This window comes from Drosophila nasuta, chromosome 3 (genome assembly GCF_023558535.2).
Source record: "Drosophila nasuta strain 15112-1781.00 chromosome 3, ASM2355853v1, whole genome shotgun sequence".
NCBI classification, from domain to species: Eukaryota; Metazoa; Arthropoda; class Insecta; order Diptera; family Drosophilidae; genus Drosophila; species Drosophila nasuta.
The window spans coordinates 3,282,424-3,305,398 of NC_083457.1; the positions used below are offsets into that span (position 1 = coordinate 3,282,424).

Consider the following 22,975-nt stretch of genomic DNA (forward strand, 5'->3'; position numbering starts at 1 on the left):
AGAATGAATAGAACATTGTTTCTAGGAAAATATAAAATATTTATTCAATAGCAAAAATCGTTAACACTCTACAAACTTGTGTCCCTTATAACTTATGTGTAAAATGCTAAGACTGCACATTAGTCTTGATACAAGTGCAGCTCTTGACATTTAGTAGTTTAAATATTTATTCAGTTAATCTATAGCTATTTTTGTTGCTAGCTCTATACAAAATATCATCGAATGGACCGCATCGAATGGTCGCACAGTTACAATTACAGCTAAATTTAATTTAAATAAACACTGATTAAAGTCTGACTGAAATTGATATGAACTAACAGTGAAAACTTAAGTTAAGTGTTATGTGACTTGCGTGTGCCTTTTTTTCATGAAATGCATACATTGTATTCGAGTTAAAGGCGGCTCGAAAACAGTTTGCTTTATAAATAGAATCAAATATGTGGAATGAATTAGTCAGCATTGTAAAAAGTAAGGAGAATTCGAATTGGAATTAGCTTAAATAGAGCGGTGTACAAACATAATTGAATGGAATATTCGCCAATTGCTGTGTGACTTTAGTTGCCTCAACAAATATATATAAAATTTCTTAAATGGGGGAGGGCAAGGCAAAAGTGCAGGCAATTGAGTTAATTGCTGTGTTTACGCCGTGGCGCCAGTTTGCGAAATCATTGTTAAATCAACAACCTCAGGGTTGCCAATTTATTGCGATAAAAATGTCAAGCTTGAATTTGTTGTATTATATTATTTAAAAAATTACATAAAGAAACCTTTTCTGTGTGTTATATATTTTCCAAATTAACATAATATCTATCACTTTGTGTTTTATAGAATAGCAAAAATTTCCGTAGAAGAAACTTTGATATTTTTCTCTTCACTTCCTTAACAACTTCAAAGGGGAAAAATATTAAATTTCTTTATGCCGAAATTTATACTATAAGTCCTAAGATGATAAAAAGAATGCTTATTTGGATACACAGATCGTTTCTGCATATATATTTTTTTCATAATATAATTTAACTAATTCAAATTTGTCTTCTTTTAACGCATAAAATTGGCAGCACTGGACAACATAAACAAGTTTAAGTCAGACGCAGCCAACTTAATATACTGCAGCGTTGCCAGATCGCTTAAACTGCACTGAGAGAAGAAACTGTTGGACGGATCCGAAAGCTGTTGTAGGCGACTTTAATGCACTTGGAGAGAGAAAATAGAATAAACATAAACACAGCAAAAAAACGAGTATGATCGCCACGGCAAATAGTAAATGTTTTAAACTATACTTAAGTGTAATCATTGTTGTTTTTCATTTTTCTGTTTTTTGTTTAGCATTTTGACAGGACAGCTGTCCCGGTTATCTTGATGACTTCAAGTGGCCAGCGAGTTAGTAATCTCCATACTGATAAGTGGGCGGCTGATGCGTTGTCGCCTTGCCACCTGACGGCTGATAAAGATTGTGATGCGAGGACGAGCGACGGGCAAAGCTAGCGGCAATTGCGGCAGTCTCTGAGTACGAATGCGCCTGCGAGTGTCGCTGGGCGCTGGGCGAATGTGCTCTCCGGGCACGACGCTCCTCGATGTTCGCAGGCCAGCGTTGATGGTAACGCGTCGAGTCCTCCGAGGAGCGACGGCGATGATAGCGCTTCGCTGAGCTGTTCGCCAGTGGCCCGGCGCCTGGACTTGACTCGGGCTGCTCACGATGATGATAGCTGCTGTCGTCGCCGCTGCCCGCCGAGGCGCTTATCGCCAGCTGATACTGTCGCCGCATGCGCTCGTCTAGGGACGAAGTGGGCGTCGGGGTGTGCACGTCGATGACATCGCCGTGGGAATTGCGACGCGCCCGCTGCATGTCGCGATCATAGTTGTCGTAGCTCTCATTGCGTCGCTGCTTACTGTTGCGATGCTGCTGCTCGTGGGCATCGAGGCGCTGGCGCCACTCGGCCGCCGACACCTGCTGGCCATAGAGATCGGGCTGGGCCTGAAACTGCGCTCCGCCATTTACATTGCCATTGCCATAGATGTTCTGGTAGCTGGACCGACGCCAGCCATCCTCATAACGACGTCGCATTTGTGTGGCATCCTCGGGGGACGCTGCGGCATTGGCCGCCAGCTGCTGGCGACGCTGTGAGCGACTCGAGCTGCTCTCCGACGAATCCTCACCAGACGTGCCTAGTCCCTGATCCTTCTCGTCCACACCGTAGGCTTTGTAGGGTGCACCGAGGAAACCCTTGGAGCCATAGGCAAAAGGACCATTCAGACCCATGCTGGGGTATTGCATGTAATAGGACTGCGCGAAGGGTTTCTCCATTACGTGGCCAAGCTTCATGTCATCATCCACGCTATCATCTACTTCCGCATCGGAACCATCGTCACGTCCCGTCCACGTCAGCCACGAGCCGGGACCGAAGAGCGACAGCAACACGGGCAGCAGGAAAAGTCCGTGCATGGCACCAAAGAAGATGACCAGGAAGACCATCTTGAAGAACACCAAGAAGATATAGCTCTGAGCTAACAGCAGCGCTATGATGCCCAAGATCGTGGAGCTGGAGCCCTGCACAATGGGCAGACCCAGGGAGTGAAGTGCTTCGCGGACTCGCGCCTTAGGACTGCGCTTCTTCGAGGACATGTAAGTGTAGCAAATGTGTGCGGTGAAATCCACCGAGAAGCCAATGCACATGATCAGGTTGATCATCGAAATGGAGTCGAGATTGACATCCCACAGTGCCATGTAGCCAGCCACGCCCAGCTCAATGGAAATGACCGAGAAGGCGACCCAGAGTGAGCACAGAATGTTGGGTATGAAGATGAACGAAATGATCATCATGATGATGGCACCAATAACCATGGCTTGGAGGGAAACGGGACGCACCAATTCGAACTGATCGAAGAACACAAAGTAGGGATGGAAGATGGAGGCATTCAGCGGGGAGTCCTTGCAGATTTTACGCAGATCTCGAACCATTTCCTTCTCGTGATTCGTGTCTGTAATGTTGACCGCTTGAATGAGGAATCTCGAGGCGATGATCTGTGTCTCGTCGTCATTTAGACGCACGTCCAGTGAGAATGGATTGCCGGGGAAGAGCCAATGCTCCTTGACTGCTTCGACGAAAGAGGGCTCATCATCGATGGTTATGTTCAGATAGTCATTGTTGCGATCCATGAACGAGAGGAAGGAACGTAGCCACGATTCGGTATACAGTGAAGAGGTCACATACGAAGTGTGCTCCAATGTTCTGGTCAAGTTCTCCATTTGCTCCTGCACCCAGGGATCCGAGTAGTTGTGTGGACTCGAAATGATAACCTGTCAAGAGATTTATAGCGTTATTAGGAAAGATTTTTTTGGTTTTGAGAGCACTTTTCTATCTTGAAAAGAATTTGAGAATTTCAATCTAAAAAGTTATTGAAATAAGATTTAAATTTTCAAATATTTTGCTATTAAAAGGAAACAAATTCAAGATTTTCATTTTCGTTTTTGTACCCCTCCCAAAAGCAAAACAATTTAATACTCTTACTTTGAAAATTATATGTATTCAAATATCATAATAATCGCATCAAAATAAAAAAGAAAGACTTAGGAATGTTGTATCTTGAAATGAGAATTTCTTCTGGATTTAATTTTTACTTTTTTAGTATAACTCTTTTTTAAATAAGAATTCAGTCTTGCATTTCAAAAATAGTTAACCTAGATTTTAAAGATTCCTAAAGTAGAATTTTGATATCGAACTTTAAAACTTTACGATTCAAGATTTTATTTTTATTTATTTCAGTCTTGCCTTTCAAAAATAGTTAACCTAGATTTTAAAGATTCCTGATGTAGAATTTTGATATTGATCTTTACAACTTTAACTTTTACGCTCAATTTTGAGAAGATTTCAGTACGATTCGAGATTTATTTTTTGTTCTTAGTAGACAACTCACCTGCATTCTATAGGGAAACTCGCGATAATAGTCATCTTCACGATCGAAAAACTCCACCGAATAGGAGTCCTCGCGTGACAGTTTGCGACGCTCCAATCCCTCCTTGATCTGTGTGACGCCATAGCAAGCACCGGCCAGATAGGTGGCAAAGGCCAGAATGATCAAGATCTTGCACCATTTGTTGTTAATCACAGCAGCGAGTTTGTCTTTGAAGAAGGCCATGAACATGTGATCCTTATTATCGATGGGATTATCCGGATCGTTGTGATCAATGCCGCCAGCCATGATCGCCTTGTAGAGGAAGTTGCGTTTCTCTGCAAAGAGTTGTTGTAAAAAGTCACACATAACAATATAATAATAGTATAGTAGTGAGTATGTTAGTCCAGTTGCCAATGACCCCAATTCTTTGCTTTGCTATCGCCGTTCATCAGCGTCTCTCTGTCTTTCTCGACTAGTCTAGTTTTTGTTTCGTTTGCCTCATGATCAAGTTCATGTTGCAGCTGCTGGTCACAGCGCGTCTAAGTGAATTAAAAATACTAATACTTGGACTAACTAATAAGCTTGTCTCGTAAGCCGGTTGTTCTGGCCAGACCACTGCCACAAAGTGGACCTTGTCATAAACTGTACAAAAAGCATAGCCAAAGTGAGCCAATCCAACGACCAACGACTAAAGTTTAAACAGTGTTTCGTCATCAATAAAGCGCACTCGATCGTTGCAAATTGCTTCATTTTATGCTTGACAAAAGACAAAAGAGCCAACTAGTTGAACAATAGTGGTGATCCACCTTCTTTAAGAGGGATTGACAGGTACACCGTTTTAAAGGTTCTCTAGTTAATTGGTTAAATCATTTTACAGCCATTGAATTATTTATTTTAATTACAAAGTGGGCTCTAAAAACAGATTTCAGCTAATTTGTTAAACTAACAAGATAAGATTTATAGATTATACCCGCTACCCTTAGGGTAGAAGGGTATTATAACGTTCTGCCTATAGGAAACGTATGTAACAGGCAGAAATATATCCTACAAAGTATATATATTCTTGATATAAAACGGGTGTTAGTTGACAATCTGGTATATTTTATTACTTTACGGTATATTATGATTGTATTGCATTATATTGTATTGATTGTATCAATACAGCAAATATTGAGGGCAGTATACTAATTTGGTATATTTTAAGAATAACAACGCACTGTATTTTGTTCATTAAAAATGTGTAGCGGGTATCTCACAGTCGAGCACACTCGACTACAGCTTTCTTACTTTTTTTACGCCTAATTTTTTTTTAAAAAGGTAATAAACATGTATTTTCATTTGATTTACAACTTCTGAAAGAAAAGCAGAAGCTGTATGATAAAAAATTGCTAAATAATAGTACTGTCAGCTGTACTGTATTATTTAATGACAAAATGGGATCCAAAAAATTGCGCTTTCGCTTAATTGAGTAATCTAAAGCAGCAGATCTTTAAAACACATTTAAGAGAATAACAGTTTTTTTTTCTTTGAAGATTTATAGATCTTTTCAGCACTTAACATATTACTTCATTTTGAAATTATTATATAGAGTGAGCATTTACATATAAATTATAATTCAATTTCATTTTATTTTAAAGCAAGAAAGCCGGATTTTTAAATTAAACAAAATTTCTAAAAGGAAAAAAATTTCTTCTGAAGCAGAAGTTCTAAATTCTTTATTTTTTCTTGCTCAATTTTTCTAGATTGCAATTCTTAATCAATCATCAATGCTAACTCTCACATTTAAATGTCAATAAACTATAATGCTTCCACCTTTTTCTAATTTTTAGGACCTTAGTTATTAAAAAAGTTCTATCAAAAACCCTTACAAAATATAAATAAATTATCGAATAAAATTTCTCACTCACCCTTAATAGCCACGGACATGGGCTTCACTTTGCAGCCGAAGATGGCGTGAAGATTCTTGCGTTCCCTGTAGCCCGAGATGGCCATGCAGGCGGCGAAGAAAGTGATGTGCCAAATGAACGTGAAGCAGACGGCAAACACTGAGTAGGTGCAGAAGATTTTCACCGAACGGAACGGACTGATGATTCCAATCAAAAAGGATATAAAATCTGTGACCGAAGTGATGGTGATTGAAACAGCAGCCTCAGACATCATGTGAGCCATGCGCTCATGAACTGGCATCTTGGCGGGAGTTCGACGCCAACCAGCTAACATGACAAACGTGTCATCGATGCCAATGCCTAGTTGAAGAGAAAGATAGCAAAGAGTAAGTAAAGTTCAACCACAAAAGCAGCAAATGCCTTACCAATCATGAGAAAAGGTGCAGCCAGATTGATGCCAATGAACTCAATGCCACAATACATGGCCAAGCCGAAGGCAGCCAGTGTGGCCATAATGGCCGAAATATTGCCCATTAGACCCAGCCAAGGTTTCGAGCGGACCGCATCGCCCATCATGCAGGTTATGATGCTAATGAGATCAATAATAATTATAATTGCTGTTTAAATGTTTCATGCATCTTTGCCACTTACCTGAACAGACCCATTAACAGAAAAGTGGAACTGAAATAGGGCACAACTGTTTTCGTATTCTTCTCCAGCTCGTGGTCCAGAGTGCGAGAAGCAAAGTATGAAACCGAAATGTGCTTAAACATGCCCGAGTTCTCAGCCTTGCCCACAACCCGAAGGAAAGTTTCTTCCCACTCAGCGCCCCTAAGGAAGAAAGTTCACACATTAAAAACTTTTCAAATTTGTTCACAATCTGTTTCCACTTACTTGGCATCTTGTCGTTTATTATCCGCTGTGACAAAGTAGACCAACTGTATGGCCGGCACACTTATGATATAGTTATCCTCGGTTAGTTTTGTGCCTCCAAAGAACACAGGAAAAGCGTGAGCATCCCACGTCACGGGATTAAACATAATGGGAAATGTGAGATTCAGCTGACCAGATTCGATCTAAAAGATTTTAAAAAGTAATTTAATTCATCTGTAATTGAAGTTGAAGTCTGCCTTGCTTACATCATCCATGAGTGCATCCAGGTTGAGAATGTCATTCTCGAAGCATTCGTTCTCCCAGCGTGCACAGTTGTCCTTGTAGGTGAATGTATCGCCATCGAATGTCGTCGTCGCATTCTGTATGAGATTGTCCAATTGCCGCAGCTCCATAAAGATCTCGCGGCGCAGCATATTGTCATCGCCATCTTTGGGTATGACAATGACTCGACCAAAGCGACCTGCAGTTGACAGAAGAATGGAATCGATTAGAGTTATGTTTCGATACGGTTAACTTCCTACTGCCGCCTCGAGGCACATGCGTGAAGGTTGCCCCAATCGAGTCAAGGTAACAGTACATTGATTCGTTTACTATATTTTTATGTTTTCGATTTCTTTGTCAATTCGATAGACATTTAAACTTTCATTAAATAATTTGTTTATGAAATTATGAAATGCATAAACAAGTTTATTGTCCAGTGACTTAGTGACTAAGTCTTCAACGTGTATTTGTCGCAATTTTAATCAAAAGCTGACCCTATTTGGTGCCAGTGTGCACTAGCTAGGCCTCCTCCTTGAGTGCCAAGCCAGCAAGCAGCGCCTTCATTGTATGTGGCGACGTGACAATAATTCGAATGAGTTTCATTTAAGTTGCTGCTTTTTTATTTTTTATTACTTATTTCGTGTGTGCGCCGTTTAGTTCGCCGTATAATTCACTTCCACTTTGATATTGTACAAATCGTTTGTGTGTTTAATGCGCCATAACAAATGCAGCTCCATCCAACTTGCGTCAGTGTTTGCCACATACCAGACCCACTGTACATACATTTTTTTTGATATGCGTACAAATATATCTACGTACATTGGATACCAATTGATTATAAGAAATGTTTGGCTGATCATCTGGACAGAACGTGCCAGTCCACACGTTGCCTTGGCATTTTGTGAATGAACTTGTAAAGGCCGACCAGAGTTTTGACATAAGAATACTTTGCACGTTGTCGCGATAATAGATACAAATGAAGACACTTGAGATACATTTCAAGTGATTTTTGATAATCAAGCAAAGTGCTGCTGATAATATTACACTTCAAATGCATAAATGCTTTTGGCAGCTGCTTATCAATTTAATTGGTTTCAGTTTGCTGTTCATAAATTTCGATTATCAAAGTATGATGCGAATTTAAATGGCATCATAAGTGAGTGAATTTTGATGGACTGAAAGCGGCTTGGCCACAAAGAATTCTTTGTCAATCAAAATATTCTTTAAGACAATCAATCACTATCGAAAATTACATTGTCTACCCATTTGCGTTCCTCTATAAAGAAGATGAACATATTCAATATGCTAGCCATCGCTGGTCAAAATCAAATATAAATTACCATTACAAAGTTCAATTAATTTATATAACTTAAAAAAAGTTAAAAATTAATTAAAAATAAACAAAAAAGTATTCCACAAATTGTGCTTCCCATACCGGGAATTGAACCCGGGCCTTCCGGGTGAGAGCCGGATATCCTAACCACTAGACAATATGGGATGTATTTGACAACAGCGACAAAGTGATAGTTGAATGGCATGCAACGAGACTCCTTAGCGTTTTGCAATTTATTTAATACATTTATTATATTGTATTCGCACAAAAAAATAGTTTATTTTATGGCCCCAATCAATTTATATAACATCCAAGGCGATAAAAAAGCAGAAAAAAAATGAAGCAACAATTTCTTGCGCTACATACTACAAAAATGTATCAGAGTCCGTTTGGACGGGGTGAAAGTTGCATTAGAGGTTTGTTTGCCACACAACACACAACACACATCACATGCAACAAAGCGGGCGCGGACACACGTTGCGGTTTTTGGTTTGAAAAGCATTTGAAATCGCCTCCGTGTCTGGGAATAAAGTGCAAGCGAAGCGAAGCGCAGTCAACTGGTCGTAACCGACTAAATGCGGTCTAGATAATGCCCATATACAGTTAGTTAAAATGCACCACAAATTGCTCATTGTGTGTTGTGTGCAGCAAGAAGACAACGCCATTGCCATTCGACTTGCTCGACTTGTTCATCTTCAGCATTAGCGATTGTCAAAACAAAGTTCAATGATGCTGCCACAACAAAACACAAAACACACACACGCACATCTTAAGCGCACTTATATCATAAATCAAGCTCGAATGTTGAATGAATAAATGAGTGGTTAGATGAGTGTGGTTGGATGAGCTGAAACTCTAGAAAAAAGCAACTAGCTCTTTGATCACCTAAGCAGTTAAGTTAAGGCCTCGATGCACATTCGCACATCGCACATCGAGTGCAGCAGCACCATTCAGAATGAGGCCAGCAAATTTCATTTCGCAAGAATCATTTGTTAATTTGCGCATATCTCTCAATACATTCATAGTTGTGTGCTTGTTTTCTTCTTCTTATTTTTTATGGTCCAGCTTAAAAATTTGTGTGGTAAATTTAGTAAGTTGTTCAACTTGATTGTGCTCATTATTTTTGAAGATTTTTTACGAGTTTGCTGCGGTTACTTTTAATCGTTTCGTTTCGTTTCGAACACTCAACTGTGCATAGTGCGCACGTTTTTTAATTTTGTGCAACATTTATTTTTATTTTTTGCTACGTGCCATTATTTAATTATTTTCGCAAAAACAAAACTTTTACCAATTCCAAACACTTACTACATAATATTTCTCCATTTGTGTGCTAAGAGTTTCATGTGGGCGCGTACTTTTTTGTTGCTAAAATATTGCGATTTTTATGGGTCAATAATTTTTAATTTTGCACTAACAATAAATTTTCACGCTTACTGCAATCTTAACACGAATGGTTCGTCTATTTATAATCAACTAAAAATAATTTCCAGTTATCTTTTTTTGTCTACAATCTTAAACTAGTTTTGCTCGATTAGCAGCTGTGTCTAATATTTGAATATTTTGCTAATAGAATCACCGCCTCCCATATGGTCTAGTGGCTAGGATATCTGGCTTTCACCCAGAAGGCCCGGGTTCGATTCCCGGTATGGGAAGTATTTTTTTAATTTATTAAAATAAGTTTTTTCGTTTTTTTTCTGAATTTTAAACAATTTTCATGTAATTTGATCAATATGTGTTGCCATAATTTTTGTTTTATATGTCACAATATCGTAAGGCAATTTAGTGTTATTTGTAAGGCATTGTTGCTGCCTCTCGCTAATAAACCATTAAACAGAGTTAATAGCGTGTAAAGAAATATACGCTACTCAGTTCAAGACCTCAATAATAAATGATGCACACTTTCATCTCCCCGTTGCATATTTTAAGGTAGTCTTGAACTCAAAGTCAGCGCGGAAAAATGTTTAAATCAGAGGTAATTTTGTAATGGGTTTTTGGTTTTTTGTTGTTTTGCTTCTCCTAGCGATACCTAGATATATTTCGGCGAACTGACGTTGCGACGTCACGGATGCGGCGAGTTGCAAAATATGTTGCAATTTTTAATTGGATGACTAAAGGGGTGTCGTCGAGCCATTTCACTTGCCCAATGCTAGCAGCCATTATTGCCATAAAATATTTGTTTGTGTTGTTTGTGTTTGTCGCTTTTGCTGACGTTGTTGACTTACCGGGCCTCGTAATGCGTCCCACATTGAAGCGATGCGTATAATTCACCTTAAAATATTGCTCAACAACAGCACGCTCGGCCTTTCCCTCGCCATTAATGGGCGAAAATAGATATTCAGGATCGATTTGATATTTTAATTGTTGATAGCTGCAAAAGATAATTTCACAAAAATGAGGCCAAATATTCGCATTTAATATGCATATTCAAAGACAACATTTCATAATCATCAACTTACCCCGTCATACACAACAAAGTTATCATCACAGGTATAATGACAAAGTAGCCTGGATGTTTGGCGATGCAAATGCCGAGATGGTAGAATGATTTATTTAGTGTCTTATCGACACAAGATATGCCGCAAGTCATCTGCAAAAATAGAAAGAATTCACCAGATATTATTATAAAGTACACTAAAGAAAAAAACTTATAGAAACCGTTCTCAATTAACAAAGTAATTGACGAACAAACAACTAATCACACAAAAGCATAAGATCTAAAAACATTAAATCTGTGCTGCTTTAAACTGCGTGCATGTCGAATTCACGTATGAGCTCTGTCTAGTGAAGGTGAAAGACATAAGGCAAAGGTAGATTGGTGCTATTATTATTATAGGCAATAAGTACTCGTCGACAATTGCCTACATCTATGAGGTTTCGTGTCTGTTTGGCTTTGTTCATCGACACCTTCAACTTCAACTTAACACACGCACACATTTTCAGCCTCCGCTGTCTCAACGCTTAACACTCAGCATTAGTGCTGTTTTCTGAATGTTGTTTTGTCTGAATGAATTTGAGAAACAAAAATGCCCTTGTTCAACTAACAAAACCCAGCAATAAAATAAATAACGACGAAAATATAAGCTAATGTGCACTATTAGCATGATTATAGAAGTCAAGTACGGCGGTAATAATAAAAGCATGCGTATTTATCGTTCGGTGCTATTAGCTAAACACACAAAATGTTGTAGACATGTAAGGACAGGTAATTATTATATTTAAATAAAATAAATAATTTTTACAATTTATTATTATATGAAAATAAAAACTATCAACAAAAAATTTGTTGCCGCCCCCGGGTGGACTCGAACCACCAACCTTTCGGTTAACAGCCGAACGCGCTAACCGATTGCGCCACGGAGGCTGTTGGTCTCTTCGTGTCAAATTTCATTTTCGTACTGAGGGTGCCAAGTTCATGTTAGAATTTTGATTTTTTGTTTTGTCCTATTTCGCTCTTAGTTTCATGGAGGTTATAATTCTCGAGACAAACATAGCCTCCGTGGCGCAATCGGTTAGCGCGTTCGGCTGTTAACCGAAAGGTTGGTGGTTCGAGTCCACCCGGGGGCGGCAATAACTTTTTGCAATATTAAATTTTTGAAAATTTAACTTTTTATTACGACAAGCGTTCTTAACGTTTCATCAACTAGCTAGACACATTAGTTTTCAAAGAATTTTAAATAGGCACGTGTTTAAGTACAAATGTACGTATATAAAATATAGCCTGGTGTAATTGTCATCATAATTTTATATAATTGGTGTACTTTAACTAATTTAGAACGCATTAAGACTCCTCTTAAGAGCATGTAGTGTGTGAAATATTAAGAAGTTCAAAATAACAATTTTGCCTTTCGGATAAAGCTTCGTGCGAATTTCTTTTGTATTTACTTAAAGCTCTAAAGCAACACTATTTTCTAATTTAAACACATAGGAAACCTAAACGTACATACGTGATACATGAATATTATTCTTACTAAGACATATTTGTAGATGCGCCATTTGTTTAAGCAATTATTCATGCCAAACACAGAATTTGGCATAGGCATTCGGCATTATGAATTTGTTAAACAAAATGCTTTTATGTACTCTACATGAATAGAACATTAGCATTATAATTGCACAAGACTGAGGCTAATGACAAAAAATGAAAACGAAATAACAATAAGAAGGAAGACATAAACAACAACAATACACTAAGTGACTGAGTGTCTGCTAAATTACAGAATGTACATTGAATGTACAATGTGGGCATCAAACTGTTACCCGACTGTCATTATCATCGCGTTCGTCACATGAAAATAAATGTATGTATCGATATTTTTGTAATTTCAAAACTAAGTTTACTAAACTTTTTCACTAGAATTGGAAGATGTAAAAGCTTTAATAAAGGGCAACGTTCTTCTGTTAATTAGTAAAGTACGAATTCACCTCTGTCTACTTAAGAGTAGCTGTTAAAGTTCAGTGGCCTGTTAACAGCTATTATTCCTGGCACGATGCCATATTTCATTTCATATTTATTTTTTGTAAGAATTACATTATAATACACAATTAAATAAAGCTTTAATTGTAATTAAGACTGGGTGCAACTTCATTTTTATATTTTTATTGTTTGTACAGTCTTCTCAAAAATATTGGTACAAAAAGTGTTTATCTTAACGCAATCGTTAAGTCCTAGGCTGTTGAAATGCAAAACCAGCTACTAAAAAGTTGTGAAGTCAGCTGAAGGCAGCTGCCTAATTCAAAACTGCTGAGTGTATCGGCATCTGTTAAAAATGTTTAACAATGATTAAGCTGTAAATTGTATTGACGCTCGCGTTTTGTTTGCTTTTGGTCTTGGCATTTGCATGCTAAACGCCAAATAGACGTTAATTTAATGAGTTTACAGTATATCGAGCATAAGCATCTGTATCATTATTTTACATGCGGGCAACTTTCCATTTTTTTCCTGGGGTTCAACGACAACTGACACTGCACTTTTACCAAATTGTAACACACAAAAAAAAAACCAAAATTACAACATGAACGTCCATAGTCCACAGAGAAGGCTTTTGGAAGTCGCTTCAGTCAAGGTTACGGCTCAACTCTGGATCTTTGATGTTGTTGTTGTTGTTGTTTTTTATATTTGGTAGCGAGACATTTTGTTGGCATAACGGTTCATTATGTCAAAGTGATTTAATGAACAAGCCATTCGCCCCAACACCAACAGGAGTATTGTGGCAACAAAGTTGCCAACAGTTGAGTTGAGTCCACATTGTTTTGCTGTTGTCGAGTGTTCAGTGTTGTGAGTGTTGAGTCTGCCCGGCAATATTCATATGTTTGTGTTAAAAAGGCCAAATGAGTTTTTTTTGTTGTATTTTTTATCTGCATAAACTCGTCTACTCTCAGTTCAGAGCAGGGCCAAACACCTCAAGTCCAAGTTGTCACTTTTGTGGCATAAGGCAAACATTCGGAGAATCGAGCGGTAAAGAGTTATGCAAATAAGAGGCACGGACTGACAGTTACTTCACCAATTTGTGGAGGCTTTATCTAGTTACTAGTTTTTAGAATTTGACAGCGTGAAATAATTATTTGAATGCAGTTGCACTGAATAGCATGAAGTTGTTCCCAATCTCACAAAGCATACTTGATAAATAGCCGTGTCTACATGACTAAGCCCAATTTTCCACCTCTCTGTTGTCACATCTATTATTAATTTATTAGTCCACATTCTATCCAAAGAAGTCTCTAATATATGTGTGTATACAAAGAAAATGTAGACTGACGTCTATTGAAATTAGGAAAGAAATGTCTTAATAAATGCACGAAACGTTCACTTCTTAATACAGGCAGAAAGAGTAATCTCTGACCCAAAAATATAAATATATAGTAATATCGACATTAAGTATGTTATATCGATATACTAAATATAGTCCTTGGTAATTTTTTCAGTACACACCCGAGACGACATGTACATTGAAAATGTTATAGTATATCGATATACCAAATATATTCTTCGGAATATTTTAGTATTTTTATAGTATATTTATTTGGTATTATTAAAAAATGATACCGCATTATATTGTTATACCCGCTACCCATAGAGTATAAGGTTATTATCTGCCCATATGTATATTTAAAATGTAATCGATATACCAAATGTAACATTTAGTATTTTAGTACTATTTTGGTATATTTATTTGGTATTATTTAAAAATAGTACTGCATTTGGCATCGGTTTTATTAAAAATGGGTATCTCACAGTTGAGTACACTCGACTGCAGCTTTCTTATTTGTTATTATTTTAATGCTGCATTAAATGCTGTTAATATTTCTCAAGTCATAAAAACCGTCTTAAAACTATTAATGCATCAATCTAAAAAGCTTTGACGAGATTTGAAGTCAAGAGACGTCACACTCTTCGATCTGTCATTGCAGATTTTTCTCTTTTTCATAATTTATCATAGAGTTTCTCTCTGTCTGCTTTAATTATGCTTATCATTTCTTCATTTGAGTGCACTCAAATTTTGATCATGGAACTTTCACTCATGACTTTTGCACATTTCTATTGCACTTCTCAGAACGGAAAGCAAAAAAAAGTTGTTAACGTCTTTCAAATCCCACACCGCTATAAATAGCTATCTGAAACTCGTATTATTATGTAAAAATACATTTCGTTTTTACAACATATGTATAAAACAAGCTGGTTACCCTCCCCCCTACTGAGGAGCATCAAAGTTCATTAATGAACCTTACAATTGTGGCGCAAGCCGCAGACGCAGCTTCAACTTTGGTTTTCATAATCAGCCGGCATATGACATTAGATGTCCAAATAACAGACCTTTCAGGTTGTTTCAGTTTGCTGCCTGTGACTAAAGCGATTTGTTAGCTTATGAAATTGTAACCAAAATAAATACAATTTATGTTTTCCATTTGCAGCGATCACACGTTCGCATCAAAAGCAAAGCAAAGTGAAGCGAATCAACACCTTGAGAATTTCCCGCACTTCTCCTTAGCATGATTGCGTGCCAAGAAAACTAACAAATCGAAATATTTAACAAATTATATACATATACTCGCATTTAAATATTGAGACCATCAACAGTGACTGGTGCATAATTTCTGGGTCTTCTCTCATTTGGTTAACTGGGTCAAAAGACAGCTGTGACAGCTCGGATTAATGGCAAATTCTTCTATAAAAACATTTCTAAGCCGATGCCAAATGCAAATTACAAACAAATTTACGCACATTTTTCAGAAACACATTAGAAATTCTATACAAAAAAAAACAAAAAAGAAATATAGCTGAGAAAGTTGCCGCCTGCCCAAAAAGAGTTTGTCGCTTAAGTCTTTTGTTTTGCTGTTGCTTTTTGGTCAGCGCCGTAGCAATTTAGCATTATATTGTTATGACTGAACATGTGAATGTGTATGTGTGTCATATTATTATGATTGTTGTTGTTACTTTTGCCTTTCCTGCTATTTGTTGTCTTTCATATGCATATTGATTTCTATGAAAGAATGTCTCAAATTTTTTGCCACAGCAAGCGTTTATTTTGGGCAACAAATCAAATGGCAGATAATCAGTTTATACCCTGTAGTAATGAGCAGAAATATAAACATTCAGCAATATTTCAAAGCTTCACCAAAGTATAATTTAATTGTTTGCAGAGTATTATATGGTGTATCTCTGTTCTCGCTTTTTCATATCTTTTTCGTTGCTGTTTTTTGGGTCACTGCAGATCACATTCGGACACAACTCAACTTGACTGTTTTTGCTAATTTTGAGTTTCTTGTTAACTGTTCAAGTGTACAACACACATTCAGATTTCATTTCTGGCAATCCAGTGAATTGAAATACGATGCTACTTTTCACTTTTACTTCTAGTAATAATTTTGAATTCGCACCTAAAGCTCTGGCTTATAATTGATTCATAAAGCAGCTTGAGCAACATTCAGACAGCATAATACAAACATGTCTGAATGCTTGTTTAAGTTGTATTAAACAGCATATCCAGTTAAGTCTGGACTTTACCAGCACTTGCATACAGGTTGTTTCAGCTGCTGTTACCGCTGCTGGGACTTTCTGCAAATTGTTTTTCATCATCAATCTGTTGTCGTATTGCATGGATTGCATAATCCTCGGCATTTTGCACGCCTTTATTTTGTATGCGCAGCCTCGTTTTCTTTTTTTCTTTTGCTTCTTGATCAATTTATTTTTATATAAGTAATTTATTAATATACACAAAAGCAACGAAATGCGGCGCGAGCAAATTGATTGCATCGCCGAAACCACAAATACCGAAATCAACAAGTTTTTCTTTTGCCAAATCATAAAATCAACAACTTTCACTTTTTTTGCGTGTATGTGTGTGTGTGTGTGGCCTGAAGACAAACTGACGCACAAAGCATAAATACCAAGAAATTACGAAAATTTATATTAATTAATATTTAAATATATTTTTTTTTGCACAAACGCCAAATTCCCCTCGAAAAACAAAATCATCATCAACCACCAAAAAAAAAAAACAAAACATGGATAAAAATACTAACAACTCTTTGCCATTTGCCTTGTGGGTGGCTTTAAATTTGGGTCAAGTCATTGAAGTAGAACACGAGCAATCATTTTATTGACCTTAGCGTTTGGGGGCGTGGCCTGTCTCGAAAGACAAAAACAGAAAATAAATTTTGTTTTAATTTTTGTATTATTGTGATTGGTGATTTGTGATTGTCAACCCCGCAAGCGGATTTTCTGTTTTATTTTGTTGGCAAAAAAACAACCAGACAGACAGGCAAACAACCTTTGCGTATTTCTTACAATTGTTGCCACACATTTGTTCGCAATGAATTTTAATTAGTTTGCTTCGAGGTTGATGACGCATTAACATTGAGAAGCACTTAAAACAACAATCGATCATCGTTTATCGTTTATCGCTAGCCGGCACTTGTTTGGGGTTCTGTCCCTAAAAATAACCAAAACACAAAACAAAAAAAAAACCAAACAAAAATACCAAAATCACTTTCTACTTTTTCTGCGACTTCAAACTTCAAGTGTGGCTGCAACTGGGTCACACACACTAGTTTATACACATTCGGTCACACACACACACACACACACACACACACACACACACGCACTGCGGTAGTTCGCTGTTTGTAAATGCTTTCAATTTGAATTTAGCTTTTATCTGTTCGATTTTTGATTTGTTTTTTTTTGTTTCGTTGACTTTGCATTAATTAGCAATTTACGAGCTCGTTTTAAAAACGGTTTTATAAGACGCATTTTTTCCCTCTCTCTCTCCCTCCTTCCTCCTTTGTCTGCTTCCTCTTCTTGTATTTGCATTCGATTTCAGGTCTTTTGTGCGCTTTGGGTCAGTGGTCGATGTTGATGTTGATCTGATTAGATGATTAAAGGCTATTTAACAGTCGCTTTAGCTTTGTACTTCAGAAGAAACGCAAACATTTCCGGTAATTGCATTGCTGATAGTTTATCAAAATAATTACTTTACCTAAATAATTTGACAGCTCTTGAGGCAATGCTTGAGTTTTAGCGTTTGGCTTAAATAAAGTTGTAGCGCTTGAACTGAATGATGCATTAATTGTTGTCAATATAAATTCAAATGATTTATCGAAGGAAGTCAGCTAACAGAAAAGGGAAAAGTAGTTACCAGAGAACAATCTTTAGCTGGCATTTTCTTTTTGTACAGTTGTGTTCAATGCATCTTTGATCTTAGCAGGTAGTCGAAATGCCTATTTAATTGCTTTGATCTTTGATTTCCAACCCTGTTGATACATACATAGATGCATTTTCCAGATTTTTCCTTTGAAAACATCCTCAAGCAGGTAAAACTACAGCAAACTGGTTTCAGCTGAGAAAATGCTTGGAATGCTGAAGATTCACTTTTACTAGAAGGCATCCCCAAAGTCACGATAATCAATTAACAACTTTCAGCACGCGACTTTTAAGCGTTCAAATAATTTGCTAAACTTAACAAATTGCCATAGAAGTTAACAACACAGCAAAGTGTCAAACAAATAGCAACAAATACTGTTTGCTTAAGCTATTAACACGAAAGCCGCAAATTAGTCGCGTCCAGTTTCAGTTTCAGCTTCAGTTCCAGTTCCAATTCCAATTCCAGATGGGGAGACTAAAGTAAATGACACTTTGTGCAATGACAAAAGTGTCTTCAAGGTGTTCGCATCCCTCAAGTGTCTGTGGCAAGTTGCCAAGTGTTGCCAAGTGCTGCATGATATGCAATTTGAATGGAAAAGTGGCCATGCTTCATGTTCCAGAAAATCTTTATAGCCATAAAGCAGAGTTCGCTCTGAAGTGCCGTTAACTCTCAGTTATTATACCACAACAAAAAAGTATTCAATACAACACACATGCTTGCACTTGTATGCGTGTGTGTGTTAGTGTGTGTCAGTGTGCTTTATACCTCAGCATTGCACTTTCTTTTTTTCTACAACATTTCTCGGCGGTTTCTTACCTTGCCGTGCCTTCAACTTGGCTTTCGGTTTGCTTTATTTCTTTCTTTCTTTTTGCTTTTTAGCATTCGCCTGGTACGTAAACATATACAATACGTGCCTCTCCCTCTCTCTCTCTCTCTCTCTCTCTCTCTCTCTCTCTCTCAGTCGCTGTCTCACTTTTTCTATTGGTCTGTCAATTGGAAGATTTATTAAGTCGATGCTGCTGAAATGACTGAAATGCCTGGAAAACGCCGTCATAATTGCTCATTTTCAACGGAAAGTGAACTTAAAGAGTAAAAGTCATGTGATAAGTCTAATTAGCATTAGCTCCACATGTCCAAAGAAAGTGCAAGTTGCTTGCCACTGTGTTGCAGTGTCTAGCGATAGTGATAGTTTGTGGTGCCACCCAGATGAAGATTAATATGCTTGACATACCACTAAAAGCAGACATAAGCTAAATAATTACAGCTTTCTGCGAGCAGCAAGAGTCTTTAGAGAAGCCAAAGAAATTTGTAAAAAACCCAACAATATTTAAATATTTATTTGATGTTCTATAGGAAGTGCTTTTTTAACTCTATATAAGTTTTTTTATTTTAAAAAATTATTAAAAATAAAAATATTTTAAATTCAGCATAAATTCCAATTTCGAAATTTTAAAGAAGTTTCAAAAAAGTGTATTTAAATTTTGTGTTTTAATTTACAGACGATGTTCTTTGACGAGTTCTTTAATTTATGAACATAGTTATTGCAATTAAAATACAACAAACAATATTGTCAGCTCGATAAGATGTTTTTGAAGATTGTAAAAAATATTCTATTTAAAATTTAACAAAAATTCCTTAGTTCGTGTCACATATAATAATGATTATTTTAAAGTTAATGTTTGAATTCATAATAATAATGTAATCATATTGTAAATTTGGTAATGTTATTCAAGAAGATTTTCAGAAAAGATTTATATGACAAGATCAGAATATAATAAATAGGTATTTACTGTAAAATGTTCTTTTTTTTAGAATATTATCAGAAAATAGACACCTTAAATTCCTAGTTTCGAATAACTTATCTGTCCCATATGGTATAGTAAAGGCTCTTCAATAATTCACATTGACTTTCAGCATAACTGTACTTGTTTAATTACATTAAACATTAACTAAATGTACGCGTGGCCTTTCTCATTTCGATTTCAAAATTGCTTTCGGCCTTGAACATAATTGGTTACCCCAAAAATTGAAAAAAAAAAATTGATTTAAAAACTTGACCCAATCGAACCGGTTTCGGCAATTTCACTTGAACTTTCATTAACTTCGGCTAAAGTTGCAACTCCTTTTTGTCGGTTATGTCTTCATCATGTAGAGATGGGAAGGGGACATTCAGACTGGGGGGTGTCACAAACGTTTTCACATTACATAGTCGAAAAAGCAAACCGGATCACAATGAATGATTTTTTGTCGAGCAAAACTTTTGCCATATGTATATGTGTGTGTGTGTGTGTGTGTGCAGTTAATGACGTCCATTGGTGTGGACCGATAACTGATTGGGTTTGGGTTTTGGGTTTGGGGTCGATTTGCTTTTTGGACTTTATGTAATCATTGCGGGTCGTATGTTCAAAATGCAAACTTATGAAAAATGTTGATGTGTTTGCCTATTGGCCAATGCTTGCTATTGATATTTGGACTTGTTGCTGCTGCTGCTCGTATCGTTATTATTATTGTTGCATTTGTGTCAAAACTTTTTCCGCTTCATAATGCCAATTTGTTTCGGCTTTGAGTCTCAGGTGTTGGCTTTGGCTTTGGCAATATCCAAACATCTGTCTGTTTGTCTGTCTCTCTGCGTAATTGGATCTCTGCTCCGGTTTGATTGCATTCATTTAACTGTCAAACTATTTTAAGTCGCCAGTGAAACGAGCTGAAAGAGTTGCCTTTGCTCCACTTGCACGACAATTTTAAGTATTTCTGTTTTTAATTAAACTAGTTTCAGTTTCAGACACTCATTTGACTGCAAACACATTTAATTATTTGCCAAGGTGCAAATTTTTTTTGTTACTTATTTCACAGCAAATCTTAAAGTGATGAGCACCAAAAACGCAATCAACAAATTAGTAATAATTGCTCTCTAAATTGTGCATAAAATTATTGTAAATTACTCAAGACTCGAGCTAATGTCTAGAGTTCTATGAAATATTATACATAGTAATTTGTACATGCAATAAAAATTAAATATGACTGGCTTTACATCAGTTTAAGGGAAGTAGTTTGGCTAAAAAAGAGTTAAGCCAAAAGTGCTAAATTAACTCTAATTTGACTCTTGACTTCAAGTAATTTGACGTAGTTTTCTTATTTTTCTCTCATACGCATTTTCCGACCTATGCTGCGCCAACAAATTCCGATACGTAGTAAACAATTTCACCCCTAAATGGGAGACACCCTCAAAGAAGGATTATTGCGCATTTGAAAATTGTGCGAAACGAAACTTACCTTGATAGTGTTGCGGAATTCGTTCGTTTAATATCCAAAATTAAATATATATTCAATGATTATATTTTTTGGAAAAAAAATATTAAAAGTTTTTCGTTGCAAAATTTGCTATCAGCCTTTAATTCTCTCTGATCAAATTTGAATTGCACTTCATTCGTATGATATATTTTTATTATCTATGTGATGGAAACTATATTCCTTATAAAAGCACACCACGCACACGCGCTGCCTTGACCGTCATTTTAAACAGATGTATATATAGAAATATGTATTTCCTTTTCGCACTTAAAATAACCGTTAAAAAAGGCGGACTCGTAATCGAAACACTCGACGTTGACGGAGCGACTGTTGCGACCGTTGGCTTTGAGACCGTCTCGCGGACTAACTGAACTCAGCCGATGTTTTGTGCCTCAGCCTTTTACAACCTCAGCCTCAGCCTCTGTCGCAGTCACAGCCGCGGCCGCAGCCGCAGTCTCCGTCTCAGCAAATACGCATTGAATTTTGCGCGCTCTCTCGCTCTCCCGCTCTCCACAACTTTAACATGTGCTCGCTGTTGAGCTATTGCTCTCTTTGCCGCTCAATGCGCTCACCTGTTGCACCACTGCTTTCTCTCTCATTCTGCGTCTTTGAAGTTCGCTCTCTTCTTGGCTTCTCAGCTGTTGCATTTGCGCACCGGTTTGCGCCGGTTTACAATTTTTTGGGAAATATCATTTTCCTATACCTGTTTTTCCTCCTCAGGTGATCTTGCTTCTGTTATTGTTGCTCGAGTCGAGTCTGAAGGTCGCAGTTTCGCTCATTAATCGCCACTTCGCCACTTTCTTCAGCGGCAAAATGCTGCGCTTGCGCTCTCTTCCAGATTAACGGTGTCATGTGGGAATTTATATGTGTTCGTCTGTGTGTGTGTGAGTGTTATACGAATATATTTGTGTTTACCTTTTGAGAGTTTCAAGCGAAATTGGGTCCAAGTGACCATAAATAATTATTGAATGCAGTTCTCTGGAATGAACCAGCAGACCTCTCTCTATAGGGAATACCACCTGAGCATTCCCTGTATGCAAATAATCCTTTACTTGATAATATATTCAAATCGAGTTTTGTTTACAGTCATAAAATAGGACACTGCATTTTAAGTGGAACGATTTCAAATTTACAGAACTTATGTACATATGTATTATATATTGTATGTATGTAGGTGTTGTAAATTTTACATACTTGCACCAATAATTTTCGGTTTTTTGTTTAAGAATAACTTACTAATTTTAATAAAATTTTGGAGAATCTTTATATTTTAATAATTACAATATCCCTCATTGCAGTAAATTTAAAATTTTAATAAAAATGCTAATGAATAATATTTTTATTTTTTAAAAAAATATTTAAAAAAAATTAAGAAAAACCAAAATAGCACCAACAATATGCTATGTTAATTTATTGCATTAATGTATTACTAAACAAAAAAAGACTTAAATTTGGATAAAGTAACACAATAAAGATACGACTTTAAATGTTTTAAAATTGTGTTCTATAGGCAATGACAAAATAATTGTAATTTATTGTAATTCATTATTTATACAGGAGTATAATCGGTTTTTATTTATCTAGGTTCTTTTAAATACTTTCTTGAGAGAACAGAAACAAGATACATTAAAGTTAGTTTTGAAAATGTTGTAATTTGAGGAATTTGTAAAAATTCTGAGATACGAAATATCTAAAGGAAATGGAGGCAATATTGAAATGAGTTAAATTTACATTTAATAGATTCTATTTATAGAAAATTAAATAGTTCTTTCTTC

The 22,975-nt window shown here is 36.7% G+C and overlaps 1 protein-coding gene and 4 non-coding genes across 5 annotated transcripts; 2 read left to right on the forward strand and 3 right to left on the reverse strand.

Moving 5' to 3' along the window:
• Window positions 1-24: 24 nt before the first annotated feature.
• Window positions 25-21,558, reverse strand: LOC132791144 (patched domain-containing protein 3). The gene is made up of 10 exons (XM_060799957.1): window positions 21,183-21,558; window positions 10,725-10,855; window positions 10,491-10,636; window positions 6,920-7,134; window positions 6,675-6,856; window positions 6,432-6,611; window positions 6,206-6,369; window positions 5,802-6,140; window positions 3,916-4,229; window positions 25-3,298 (listed from the first exon to the last, which is right to left on the reverse strand). The coding sequence occupies exons 2-10, from the start codon at window positions 10,853-10,855 to the stop codon at window positions 1,382-1,384; spliced, it is 3,588 nt and encodes a 1,195-aa protein (XP_060655940.1). The 5' UTR covers window positions 21,183-21,558; the 3' UTR covers window positions 25-1,381.
• Trnae-cuc (transfer RNA glutamic acid (anticodon CUC)) lies at window positions 8,362-8,433 on the reverse strand. Its single transcript has one exon. It is a non-coding gene; the product is annotated as a tRNA-Glu (tRNA).
• Trnae-uuc (transfer RNA glutamic acid (anticodon UUC)) lies at window positions 9,849-9,920 on the forward strand. Its single transcript has one exon. It is a non-coding gene; the product is annotated as a tRNA-Glu (tRNA).
• Window positions 11,556-11,629, reverse strand: Trnan-guu (transfer RNA asparagine (anticodon GUU)). Its single transcript has one exon. It is a non-coding gene; the product is annotated as a tRNA-Asn (tRNA).
• On the forward strand, window positions 11,759-11,832 carry Trnan-guu (transfer RNA asparagine (anticodon GUU)). Its single transcript has one exon. It is a non-coding gene; the product is annotated as a tRNA-Asn (tRNA).
• Window positions 21,559-22,975: the final 1,417 nt, after the last annotated feature.